Source organism: Anguilla rostrata, chromosome 14, assembly GCF_018555375.3.
Source record: "Anguilla rostrata isolate EN2019 chromosome 14, ASM1855537v3, whole genome shotgun sequence".
Lineage (NCBI taxonomy): Eukaryota > Metazoa > Chordata > Actinopteri > Anguilliformes > Anguillidae > Anguilla > Anguilla rostrata.
This window is the reverse complement of record NC_057946.1, coordinates 2,525,719-2,538,934: the sequence shown is the minus strand read 5'-3', so window position 1 is coordinate 2,538,934 and position 13,216 is coordinate 2,525,719. Positions and strand designations below refer to the sequence as shown.

Genomic DNA, 13,216 nt, shown 5'->3' with positions numbered 1-13,216 from the left:
TCATCCACGGCAGTGTTGGGCTCCTGGAGGTTGTGACGCCGCGCTCCCGAGTCCCCCCGTGTTTACGGCCCCCCCTCCGGCATCTCTTCGTTTGGAGGGAGTCCCCCTGCCGTTCCAAGTATAAATAAGGCGGTAATTGAAATGATTTGTTCTGACGCCATCGCAGGGTTATGAGCGTACAGTGACTGTTGGGCTCGAAGTGTTGTTGTTGTTCTTTCCCCCCTTTGGAATGTTTTCTCTCTTCTTCTTCTTCTTTGGTGCCCTGAGCCTTCAGGAGCACTTTGGCTGTCTCAGTGCCACAGTGTGTTGAGAGGAACTGCTTTACCTCACACGCACTGGATTCTGGGTATACAACAGGGGGGCCCTTAAGGGTGCCGTGGGGGGTCCCTGGCCAGTGATGTGCAATGACTGTGTATAAGGCTGTGAAATTTTTTTTAAAAACTGTCCTCTTCTAAACTTATAATGGGGGTCCCCTGGGTACCTTTGAGGCTGGGTGGGGGTCCCCAGTGAAAGCACTAGATAATGTGACTGGGGAGCCAGGACATATGCAAGAGTCCTCACTGCTTCCACTCATAGACCTTGATGGTTGTAAGCTGTGTGTCAGTGTGTGTCTGTGTGTGTATGTCTCTGTGTGTGTGTCTGTGCGTCTGTGTGTGCGTGTGCGTGTGCGTGTGCGTGTATGTATCTGTGTGTGTGTGTGTGTCTGTCTGTGTCTGTGCATATGTGAGTGAGTGTGTGTAAGAGTGAGTGTGTGTGTGTGCATGTGTGTGCATGTGTCTGTGTGAGTGAGTGTTTGTGTGTGTATGTCTGTGCGTCTGTGTGTGCGCGTGCATGTATGTATCTGTGTGTGTGTGTCTGTCTGTGTCTGTGCATGTGTGAGTGAGTGTGTGTAAGTGTGTGTGTGTGTGTGTGTGTGTACAGGAGTTGGAGTGGCACAGGTGTTTCATGTTAAGGTGAATGCCTATTTGCAGCACGTATCAGCTGTAAATGAAAGCGGTCTCTCAGTGCAGGTCAGGTTTGTGTTGTGCTCATGACTTTAACCGATGAGCACGTTCCTCACTCTCAGCCGCTGGAACTCCGTAGCGCTTCTAACGTAATCATTGGCCTCGAAGGCCGAACAATTCCATGGCAATGCTAATTTTACAGAACTTAAGTAAATACTCGTTATTCATTTGAACTGACTGATTTTGAAATTTTAAAGGGGTTTCCAAATATTTGGGCATTCGTTCACATCCCACACAATAAATATAACATGTTAGATGTAACATGCGCTCCAGGGCGTACAGTTAGTTAAAATAAATGTGGGGGAGCGATCCTTGTGTTTTGTATGTATCTGATATATATATATATATATATATATATATATATACGGTATGTGTGCGTTCGGTAATTCTATCGTTAGCAGAAGCCAGTGTAACGAGCTGTGACCGTGGTTGTCAGTTATTGCACTTTGACGGATTGGCGTATTGGCCGTGCTCTGCTCTGTCTGTGTTTGAAATGGCTCTGTTCGAGGACCACGTCTTCATCAGACCGTCTCCACGAACAGCTGGGCTTGCAAGGAAGCACTAAATCGTCCACTTGAGATATCAAAATGTTTGCTCAAGATGTAGCCCCCCCTCCCTGTGGGTTTTATTATCATTGGCAGTGATTTTGATGGGGGGGAGGGGGGTGGTGCTGTAATAGCAAACGTTGGGAAGAGGCCTTTTAATTACCATGACAGAATTATGCCACCATTAATAATATTTAATATTTCTTCTCTGGCGTCCCATGTCTTCATACTGTGCACAATATTAATATACATGGCATATGATGTATTACTGTACCCTCATACTGTAAATATGTTAAAAATAAGACTGAAAAGTACTCTTGCTTGTTAAAAAAAAAAAAAACGGGTTGTGGCTGAATGTGTCGTTTCAGGGAGGGAGAATGCCAGAATGTTCAGGGGACGTTGTGTTGGGGCTGTGTGTTGGGGTTGGGGCTGTTGTGTTGGGGAGGTTGAGGCTGTGTTGGGGCGGTGTTGGGGCTGTTGTTGGGGGTTGGGGGGGTGTTTGGGCTGTGTGTTGAGGGTGTTGGGCTGTGTGTTGGGGGTGTTGGGGGGGTGTGTTGGGTGTTGGGGCTGTATGTTGGGGCTGTGTGTTGGGGGGGTTAGGGGGGTGTGTTGGGGGTGTTGAGGCTGTGTGGGGGGGGTGTTGGGGCTGTGTGTTGGGGGGGTGTTGGGGCTGTGTGTGTGTGGGGATGTTGGGGGGGTGTGTTGGGGGTGTTGGGGCTGTATGGGGGGAGTGTAGGGGCTGTGTGTTGGGTGTGGGGGCTCTCTCGCTCAGTCGTATCAGCTGTGTTAAGGCGGGGTGTTGGGCTGTGTGTTGGGGGGTGTTGGGCTGTGTGTTGGGGGTGTGTTGGGGGGCGTGTTGGGGCTGTGTGTTGAGGGTGTTGGGGTGTGTGTTGGGGGTGTGTTGGGGGGGTGTTGGGGCTGTGTGGGTGTTGGGGTGTGTGGGGCTGTGTTGGGGGGGTGTTGGGGCTGTGTGTTGGGGTGGTGTTGGGGCTGTGTGTTGGGGGTGTTGGGGCTGTTTTGGGTGTGTTGGGGGCTGTGTGTTGGGGAGTGTTGGGGCGTGTGTTGGGGTGTGTTGGGGCTGTGTGTTGGGGGGTGTTGGGGCTGTGTGTTGGGGGTGTTGGGGCTGTGTGGGGGGAGTGTAGGGGCTGTGTGTTGGGTGGGGGGTGTTGGGGGCGGTGTTGGGGACTGTATGTGGACGTGTGTGGGGGGAGGGGAGGTGTTGGGGGTGCTGTAGAGGCTGTGTGGGGGGGGTTGGGAGCGTGCGTGCAGGCTGGCTGTGTGTGCTGTAGACCGTGTGCTGTGGAGGGATGGGCTGGGGGCTGGCCTTGGTGCTGTGACCCGGTCGCTGTGTGGAGGGTGGACTGCGGCAGGCTGGCTGTGTGTGCTGTAGCCGGTCGCGTGTGGAGGGATGCTGCGCAGGCTGGCCTGTGTGTGCTTGCCGGCGCTGTGGGGGACGGTCGGACTCGCAGGCCTCGGCTGTTCGCTGTGTAACCGGCGCGTGGGAGGATCGGGCTGCTTCTATGGCTGCCTGTGGTGCTGTAGACCCGGTCCGCTGTGTGGAGGGATCGGACTGCGGCAGGCTGGCCTGTGTGTCTCTCTCCTCACCACTGCGTCATGTTCGCGTCGCGCTCGCGCCAGCTGGCCCACATCTCCTACCCCCCCCCCCCCCCGAAATGGGCTGGACATAACAGATCTCCCCCCAAACATCCCTCTCTCCCCCCTACCCCTCCCGCTCTCTCTCTCCCTCTCTATCCCTCCCTCTTTCTCTCCTCCTCTTTATCCCTCTCTCCCCCCTACCCCTCCCGCTCTCTCTTTCTCTCCTCCTCTTTATCGCTCTCTCCCTCACTTTCACCCTCCCTCTCTCTTCTTCCTTCTCTCTCTCCCTCCCTTTATCCCTCCCTCTCTCTCTCTCCCTCTCTTTATCCCTCCCTCTCTCTCTCCCTCTCTCTTCCTCCCTCTCTCTCTTCCTCCTTCTCCCTCTCTCTATCCTTCCCTCTCTGTCCCTCCCTCTCCCGCTATCTCTATCACTCCCTCTCCCTCTCTCTTCCTACCTTTCACCCTCTCTCTCTCTTCCTCCTTCTCCCTCTCTCTCTCTCTCTCCTGTCTCTCCCTCACTCACATCTGTAGGCCAGATGGACACCGCTGTGCCACGCTGGGTCCCCCTCGGCCTCTCTCTCTCCCTGTATACGCACGGTGTCGATCGCCCACCTTACGACACTCTGCCTCTCTCTCTCCCTGTTCACACGCGGTGTCGATCGCCCTCCTTACGACACTCGCCCTCTCTCTCTCCCTGTATACACGCGGTGTCGATCGCCCACGTTATGGCACTCGGCCTCTCTCTCTCCCTGTATACACGCGGTGTCGATCGCCCACCTTACGACACTCTGCCTCTCTCTCTCCCTGTTTACGCGCAGTGTCGATCGCCCACCTTACGGCACTCAGCCTGTCTCTCTCTCCCTGTATACGCGCGGTGTCGATCACCCACCTTACAGCACTCGGCCTCTCTCTCTCCCTCTCTTTACGTTCGGTGTCGATCGCCCATGTTAGCGCCACGCACCCCGCCCGTGGGGATGAGGCCTGCCACGCCTGGTCTCAGCGCTGAACGAGACTCGGGCATTTGACCTCTGACCTTTGACCCCTGGAATGTAAGAGGATGAGGAGAGCTGAGCCAGTCAGACTGCCTTTTGACCGATTTGTCATCTGTCCTGGTGTCTAGAGAGCATCTAGCACCGTGCCAGGCCTGGTCATGAAGACTCCCAGAGTCACGATGGTATGACACACACACACACAACACACACACACACACACACACACACACACACTGAGACTGCTATAGCTACCCTGGATCCACACTGTGAATCCACTGAACACTGAGGCTTTCTGGTGCTGAGAACAGGCAGGGAAACCCTAAATATGACACTGCTGCCCCTGTAAGGCTTCGGAATTCCTGGCTTGCAAAACTCACTGTCATACTTAGAGAGAGTCCTGCAATAAGACTATTTCTACAGTAGTGTGTGTGTATAGTTTTTCGGGAGGGCCTGCTGTGTTTGGAGCGGGGGGTGCGGGGGCAGAATTTGGGATGTTTTTTGCTCCAGAGCCTCGTTGCGGGGGGTGGAGGGTGGAGGGTGATTTAGGGCAGGGCCAGGGGGGGTAATGCGTGTCCTCTGACCCCCCCCCCCCCAGGTGGATGATGACGGAGTGGACGTCCTGCTCCAGGACCTGTGGGAAGGGGTCCCAGAGCAGGCAGGTGGCCTGTACCCTGCAGCTGCCCAACGGCACCCTGGTGAAGGCCCGGGACAGGGACTGCGCCGGCCCCCGACCCCCCCCCAACCAGCGCTGCGAAGGCCAGGACTGCCTGACCGTGTGGGAGGCTGGAGTGTGGTCTGAGGTACGCCCACAACCCCCCCACCCTGAAACCACAGCGCCCACAAACTCAACAATCACGACCCCCCCACCCAAAACCACAGCACCCACAAACTCAACCATCACAACCCCCCCCCCCCTAAACCACAGCACCCACAAACTCAACCATCACAACCCCCCCCACCCCAAACACAGCACCCACAAACTCAACCATCACACCCCCCACCCCAAACCACAGCACCTCAATCTCAATCACAACCCCCCTCGAAACCAGAGGCCTGCAGTCTCTATCACAACACCCCACAAACAGCAGCGCCCACAATCTCAACAATCCCAACAACCGCCCCCCCAAACACAGTGCCCACAATCTCAACCATGACGCACCCCCCCACCCAAACAGCACCGTCTGCAATCTCAATCACAACACCCCTCCCAAACATCAATGCCCACAATCTCAACATACACTTGAAGTTGTTTTTAACAATACCTGTAAGGGTTTTAGTTCAGTAAAATAATTTATTGAATTTGATTTAATTTTAGTGAAGAAAGAAAACACCAGCCATTGCATTATAAGTGAAAAGTTAAGGACATGTGTTTACTGAAACCAAGATCTGTTTAAATTCTGAGAGAGAATAAATCCAAGGGAAAATTTGGTTGTTGAGAAACCCAAATATTTCTGAACGTTTTTTACCAGGGCCAGTGGGTTTGCGCCTTGATGCATTCAATGCACTGTTATAGATTCCGTTCGACATTCGTCTTTAATTTTGATTCGCAATTAAATGTGAGATTTCTTTCCACGAACACACAGGTTGGCAAGATTAGCGATCATCATGAAAATAAGACTTGCACATAATTCAAGGACAAACTTGATGGATGACTGTTGATTGATTCCAGGCCTTTTTGAAAATTTCACAGACTTCGGCTGTGAAACCTTTAGTGAGTATCAAGCTGACATTAGCTGTACGCACACAGTATTACACAGTCATGTGGAGGTGAGGAGAGAACTGAGAGATGAGTCTTAGGTGTCCTTTCAGGTGTGAGGTCACAAATACTTTTGGGCGGGTTCTTAACTGAACATTCTAATGCTGATGTCACAATCTCTACTGGCAACTGAAAGCAGTGGAATTCTAAGAACACTGAATGTTGAAAAAACATTCCAGTGGTGATTATAAGCTTTTTATACTATTTGTATAGCATCATAGAAACAGCAGCTCAAATACGCTGTATGACCAAAAGTGTCTGGACACCCCTTGGTCTGGGGCTGTTTTTCATGGTTTGGGCTAGGCCCCTTCGCTCCAGCGAAGGCAAATCTTAATGCTACAGCATACAATCACATTCTAGAGGATTTTGTGCTTCCCCAACATTTTGGGGAAGGCCATTTCCTGTTTCAGCATGCCAATGCCCCCAAGGCAGACAGCAAGGTTCATACAGAATTTTTTTTTCAAAAACGGTGTGGAAGAACTTGACTGGCCTGCACTGAGCCCTGACCTCAACCCCATCCAACACCTTTGGGATTAATTGGAAAGCCAACTGCGAGCCAGGCCTAATCGCCCAATCAGTGCCCGACCTCACTAATGCTCTTCTGGCTGAGTGGAAGCAAATCCCTGCAGCCTGTGCTCTGACATCGAGTATAAATCCCAGAAGAGTGGAGGTCATTATGGCAGCAAAGGGTGGACCAACTTCACATTAATGCCCATAATTTTGGATGAGATGTTGGATGTCAGGTGTCCACATACTTTTGGCCATGTAGTGTACAACTTTTTAAAAATTATGCAAATTCTTCACACTTAGAAGCGGAGACCTGATTGCTCAAACCATCAACTGGAGCGGGATTTTAAAGATTGTCAATCGTCGAGAACAGAAATCTGGTGCTGATGCAATGCTCAGCAATGACCACAGAGAAATGGGCTTGTCTCTCTGTTCTCTGACTGCTTTGATACACACGCTGATCTTTTCCTGCAGAACATCGCTGGTTACATCAGCACTAGAACGTTCCGTTTAGAACATTCTGATGGCACGTCTGCGATCCTGAGCCTTAGAGGGTTAGTGAAGCTCAGGGTTCCGCAGGTGAGCTGAGGTTCCGTCGGTTCTGCGACCCACCTGGGCATCGGTTCTGTGTCCCACCTGGACATCGGTTCTGTGTCCCACCTGGGCATCGGTTCTGCGTCCCACCTGGGCATCGGTTCTGTGTCCCACCTGGGCATCGGTTCTGCGACCCGCCTGGGCATCGGTTCTGCGACCCACCTGGGTGTCGCTCCGCCCAGCTGGTGCCAGCCTCTCCCTTACAGGTGGCTGGCACTGGAAAAAAGGAGCCGCAGGAATAAATGAATCCCCTCACAGAAAGCTGCCTTGTTTCAGCAATTCATCGCTAAATGAGAACACGTTGCTTTTTTTATGAACTTGCGAGGCGTTTTGGGACTGAGTTTCAGCGCGAGCTCTGCGTTAAGGGGGGCATACTTCTGTTGAAATGGAGCGTGGCTCCAAGCAGGCATTTAAAGAATTTTTCTCACAACAGCGTTCTCAATTAGACTGACCGGGCTGCTGTGCATGCGTTTAAGAAACGTTGTTTATTGGACTGTAATCACTGGTGCAGTGGAATGATTGCACTCTCTTGTGTCACATAAGTACAGTACACGTGTGTATGGTACATTTTTGTGTCCAGTACATGTGTGTGTACAGTGGAGTGTGTGCACTACAGTGTGTATATAGTAGTGTGTGTGTGTACAGTACTGTGTGTATTGTACAGTGTGTGTCTATAGTACTGTGCGTCTAGTGCAGTGTGTGTGTGTGTATAGTACAGTATGTGCAGTACAGTGTGTGTAGTATTGAGCAGCTCTTGGGGGTCTGTGAGGTCAAAGGTCAGGCATCTCCCCAAGCACAAATCACCCCCCAGCAGCATGTGCTCCTCCAGCTACTCAGCTGAAGGGGGGAGGGGGGGCAGGCCAGCACCGCCCCGCCCCGCCCCGCCGATTTCTGGGCATGGTGGTTGGACCGGAGCATCCTGACCCAGCCTCCGGTGCGATGACCTCATTCTTTCATGTTGGGCGGGGGCGAAAATGGGGGAGCCCCAGGAGAAGCTAGCCCAAGAGCAGTGCAACAGGCACGGACCAATTAAACCACTTTCGGAAGGATGAAAGATGAAAGAACTCCTTTTTGGGGAGTTTTTTGGTTTATGGCTGTCTGTGTACAAAAGCAGTCGTGCAAAAACACCCCATCCCCCCATTCCACACACACACAAACACATAGTACCACCCCACCCTCTTTGTGGGGGGGGGGGGAATCCCCCAAAATGCAAAGCGTTGATTTAGGGCCTCCTCATGAAGTAGTTACTCAACGGCTATAACTCACCTGGGGAAGTGAACAATCTGGAAGCTCTAAACTGAAACATCTGCTGAGGGCACGTGGGGTTGGGGGTTCTGGGTGGGGGGGGGGGGCTCGGGGTATCTCCTCGCCTTTCATCGCCCCGGCCGATTCCCCCCCCCGTCTCGCCGGGACGTGTTGAGGCAGATGAGGGGAATGCGGGGGGATGTGTCTTGGGACGTGTCCCGGCGTAAATCCTGTGCCCCTCCCCCCCCAATCCCTCCCATCTCACCCCCCCGGGGGTTTTTTGGGGGCTCTGTGTGTTCCGCAGTGCTCGGTGAAATGCGGCCGGGGGGCCAGGCACCGGCTGGTGAAGTGCACCAACCCCCGCAGGAAGTGCGACCTGACCACGCTGCCCCGCGAGGTGGAAGAGTGCGAGGACTACTCCCAGTGCTACGTGTGGAGGACCGGCGACTGGGCCAAGGTAGGCCCCTCCGTCACCCTCCCAAAACCCTGCACCCGAAACCCTGCCCCTCTTCCTCATAGCCCCCTTCATCACCCGCCCAAAACCCTGCCCCTCTTCCTCATAGCCCCCTCCATCACCCGCCCAAATCCCTGCCCCTCCATCACCCGCCCAAATCCCTGCCCCTCCATCACCGCCCCAAATCCTTGCCCCTCCATCACCACCCCAAATCCCTGCCCCTCCATCACCCGTCCAAAACCCTGCCCCTGCATCACCGCCCCAAAACCCTGCCCCTCCATCACCCGTCCAAAACCCTGCCCCTCCATCACCCGCCCAAATCCTGCCCCTCCATCACCGCCCCAAATCCTTGCCCCTCCATCACCACCCCAAATCCCTGCCCCTCCATCACCCGTCCAAATCCCTGCCCCTCCATCACCGCCCCAAATCCCTGCCCCTCCATCACCCGTCCAAAACCCTGCCCTTTCATCACCCGCCCAAAACCCTGCAACTCTTCCTCAAAGGCCCCTCCATCACCCACCAAAAACCAGCTCCCAAAATCCTGCCCCTGTTCCTCATAGCCCCCTCCATCACCCGCCCAAATCCTTGCCCCTCTTCCTCATAGAGCTCTTCATCACCCGGCATTCCAAAACCAGCTCCCAAATCCCTGCCCCTCTTCCTCATAGAGCTCTTCATCACCCGGCATTCCAAAACCAGCTCCCAAATCCCTGCCCCTCTTCCTCATAGAGCTCTTCATCACCCGGCATTCCAAAACCAGCTCCCTAATCCCTGCTCCTCTTCCTCATAGGACTCTTCATCACCCGCCATTCCTAAACAAATACCAAAACCCTTCCCCTCTTCCTCATAGGACTCTTCATCACCCGCCATTCTTCAACCATCTCCCAAAACCCTGCCCCTCTTCCTCACCCGCCATTCCTAAACAAATACCAAAACCCTTCCCCTCTTCCTCATAGGACTCTTCATCACCCGCCATTCTTCAACCATCTCCCAAAACCCTGCCCCTCTTCCTCACCCGCCATTCCTAAACAAATACCAAAACCCTTCCCTCTTCCTCATAGGACTCTTCATCACCCGCCATTCTTCAACCATCTCCCAAAACCCTGCCCCTCTTCCTCACCCGCCATTCCTAAACAAATACCAAAACCCTTCCCCTCTTCCTCATAGGACTCTTCATCACCCGCCATTCTTCAACCATCTCCCAAAGCCCTGCCCCTCTTCCTCACCTGCCATTCCTAAACAAATACCAAAACCCTTCCCCTCTTCCTCATAGGACTCCTCATCACCCGCTATTCCTCAACCAGTTCCCAAAGCCGTGCTCCTCTTCCTCATAGGACTCTATCATTCGCCATTCCTCAGCCAGCTCCCGAAATCCTTCCCCTGTTCCTCGTATAACTCCAGCACCTCTGTGCCAGTCGTTCTTCAACCCTCCCTCTCTTCTACTCAGCTCCAGTGACTAATATCCAACATTTTTCCAATCTCCCTCTGTTCAACCCCAGGCAGTAATCCCCAGCATTTCTCCAGTTCTCCATCTCTCTGTTCGACCCCATTGACTAACCCCCAACATTTCATTTAATTTCATTTATTTATTCGCACCATAAAAACAAGAACAATAAAAAACAATACAAAACGGGGGAAAAAAGCAGGTGCCGGAGAGGTTTGAAACCCAAGTGGGCTTATAAAAATACCTCACCGAGAAGAATAAAATTATATGATGTATACAATGGAAACAACAATAAACAACATTTCTCTAACCCTTCCACTGTCACGTTGTTCAACCCCAATGACTAATCCCCGACATTTCTCCAACCCTTGCTCTCTGTGTAGCCCCCGATGCCTCGACTCTAACCTCTATATCAGCTGTTCTACTCGCCTTCGTTCTCCAGTGACCCAGTGCATATGAAAGTGAGCCTGTCTTTGACAAGTTACCATTTAACTGTCACCGACAGAATTTACTGTAGTCCAAATGGAGTTTAAACAACTGCTTCCCCCCGTCGTCGCGGGAACTAATTTGTAAATTGGTGGGGCCGCGTGCCTGCCAGAGAGAAAATTCAGCCAAGAAATATAGTCATAATCACACATCATAATCATAACAATAACCGTGTACATTAATCACGTATTAAACAGCAGTGTGGCCAGTGCTCTCTTGTAGATGCAGATGGATCGCCGCCATTGGTTTTCATTCTGTGTAGGACTGTGAAATTTGGCAGGACCGCAAATGTAGCGTAACTGTCGCGCTACAGAGCATTTATATCAGGCCCTTGTTTAGGGTGTGCTGCGATCAGCCAATCAGCAAGCATGGGGGAGTGGCTTTCGACATCCGCGGTTGCCTGGCAGCAGGCAAAACACCCATTGTGACATCAGCAGGTGACTCTTGCGGAATTCCAGGTGCATTATGGTCTGTGTTACAATGCAGACGGGCCACACTGAATTACTACCCTCTGAATGTCACAATACAACAAATCTGATTTCTTCTTCACAAAGATTGTGACCCCAGGACCCTGTAAGTGAGCAAATTAATTTAATCCAACCCATCCCTTATATTAAATGTTGGCCAACATTTGTTCGTATATCCTCCTGATACCTGTTTTTTTTTTTTAAAGTTTAAGAATTTAAGTTTTTTGACATATTATACGAGTGTCTTGGATGACAACCCCTGTTGCAGTCAAAATATTTTCAAAAATATCATTTATTTTGTATTTAACGACTGACCCTTGCAGTGTAGGTTTCAGCATAGCAGCATATGTGATTCTCGAGATTCAGACCAGACTTGTTCATGTCCCCTACAGGGGACAACATGACTTGGATGGTTTTAGTTGTAATTGGAATTGACATTTTTAGACAGTGTGTCAGAACTGCGCGTGCAGCCAACGCAGCGCGCGATCCGACTGGTGAGAAAGTCCCTGAAAAGCTTCGGACATACCGCAAGGCTTTTTTCTCCCCCCATATTTATCTTAAAAGCAGCTCCAGGCCGCCGGGCGTCCCGCGGGTGAGCCGCGGTCGGGGTGCCCCCCCCCCCGGTCCTACGGCGAGCGGGGGCGCTGTCACGCGCCTGACGGATATGCGCCTCACGCCGCTCCTCGCAGAACGCTTAAACGCGTCCACCGCGCGCCGTCACCTAAATCTGCGGCCCGGGAGCTCTCCCAGAGCGCCGACCTCCGACCCCCTCGGCTCCAGCCAATCGCAGGCCGGCTTCTGCCAAACAGCAGAGAGATGGATCGGCGGTCGGCTTTGGCTTGCTGCTGCTGTTTTTCTTGTTATCCCGTCCGATGACTGTTTTACAGCAAAGTACGTGTTTTCTAAGTTTGACAAAAGAAGGAAGTTATTGAAAAGCAGGAGGCAAGCCTTTAGCTGTGACATCTCTCAGGTTTGCAGTGATCTGAAAAAAGAGAGGAGGAAAAGAAGAAGGCAGGAAATAGATTGAATGTGGTGTCTTTTCTCTCTGTGGACATAAGACAATGTGGTGCCGTGGGGGGTGATATATGATGGAGTTTCCAGCTGACACACTGTGGACTTGAACTTGCTGGAGGCCACGGGGTTCAAAGGTCAGGGGTCAGGTTTGCGGTGCTGTCCATCACACCCCCCCCAGAGTGGAGTACTGCGTTTCAGAACACAGAGGACTGAGAGTTCTGAAAGCAAAGAGAATGCTTCACTGTCTGACTCCTGTCACTGTAGTAGCTGGTTTTAGTGTGACACACTCATACACTGTCACTTGGGTAGCTGAGGAATGCCTCTTGACCATTTCCATATAGTTACAGAAACAGTATTAAGTGTTTTATTTACACTCTGGCTCTCAACAGGCATTGTTATCCAGCGACATGCACGGCATGAGTTTTTATTTTATTTTATTTTTTACACACAATCCAGCTGGATTTTTACTGAAGCAGTGCAGTTTGGGTACCTCGCTCAAAGGGACAGCGGCCATGAATTGGATGGGAGTCAAACCCACAGCCTAGTTCCATGCCCAGCTTCCTAACCGCTGTGCTAGACTGCCACCAAGCTCTTATAACACAGTACCAAGATCCATAACACAGAGCCAAGATCCTTAATCGTCTGAAGGGAGTGGGTTTTTTTAGAATGCGTTTTCAACATTCCAAGTCGGTGTTCTACAACTCCACTGCTTTCAGTCACCAGTAGTGATTGTGACATCATTAGAATGTTTAGTTAAGAACGTTATAATCACATATTTGTCATCTTAACACATGTAACCTGGGAAACATGCTGTAATCATACGGACTGGGGGAAAAAAAAGTTAAATACAAAACAATATCTCAGGTGTAACTTATGTAAAAAGTCCAGACACACCAAAAATAACTATTTACACACATTTTCTCCACGGATATCTACTGTGCTGCTCCTAGTGAACCGGCAAGGAAACAGCCTTTGTGACAGAACCCAAAGGCCGTTTCCGTCAGTCCCTATGCCGCGCAAAGCAGAACCGCGTAATGCCACATGGGTGTCTGCGTCACCCTCCACTCCGCGTAAAACCAGCCCATGTAATATCAACGCCACTCCGCGTAAAACCA

At 51.8% G+C, this 13,216-nt stretch overlaps 1 protein-coding gene across 2 annotated transcripts in view; it reads left to right on the top strand.

The window, feature by feature from the left end:
- LOC135239282 (A disintegrin and metalloproteinase with thrombospondin motifs 19-like) overlaps nucleotides 1-13,216 on the top strand; it is a 91,163-nt gene that overhangs the window by 67,443 nt on the left and 10,504 nt on the right. Inside the window, exons 20-22 of one of the 2 annotated variants that reach the window (XM_064307840.1) lie at nucleotides 4,733-4,937; nucleotides 8,544-8,696; nucleotides 9,541-10,588. In XM_064307840.1, the coding sequence (XP_064163910.1) occupies nucleotides 4,733-4,937; nucleotides 8,544-8,696; nucleotides 9,541-9,612 (430 nt within the window). In that variant the 3' untranslated portion in view covers nucleotides 9,613-10,588. Of the gene's footprint in view, nucleotides 1-4,732; nucleotides 4,938-8,543; nucleotides 8,697-9,540; nucleotides 10,589-13,216 lie in introns of those variants that run through there. The other variant, XM_064307839.1, reaches the window with a different exon arrangement.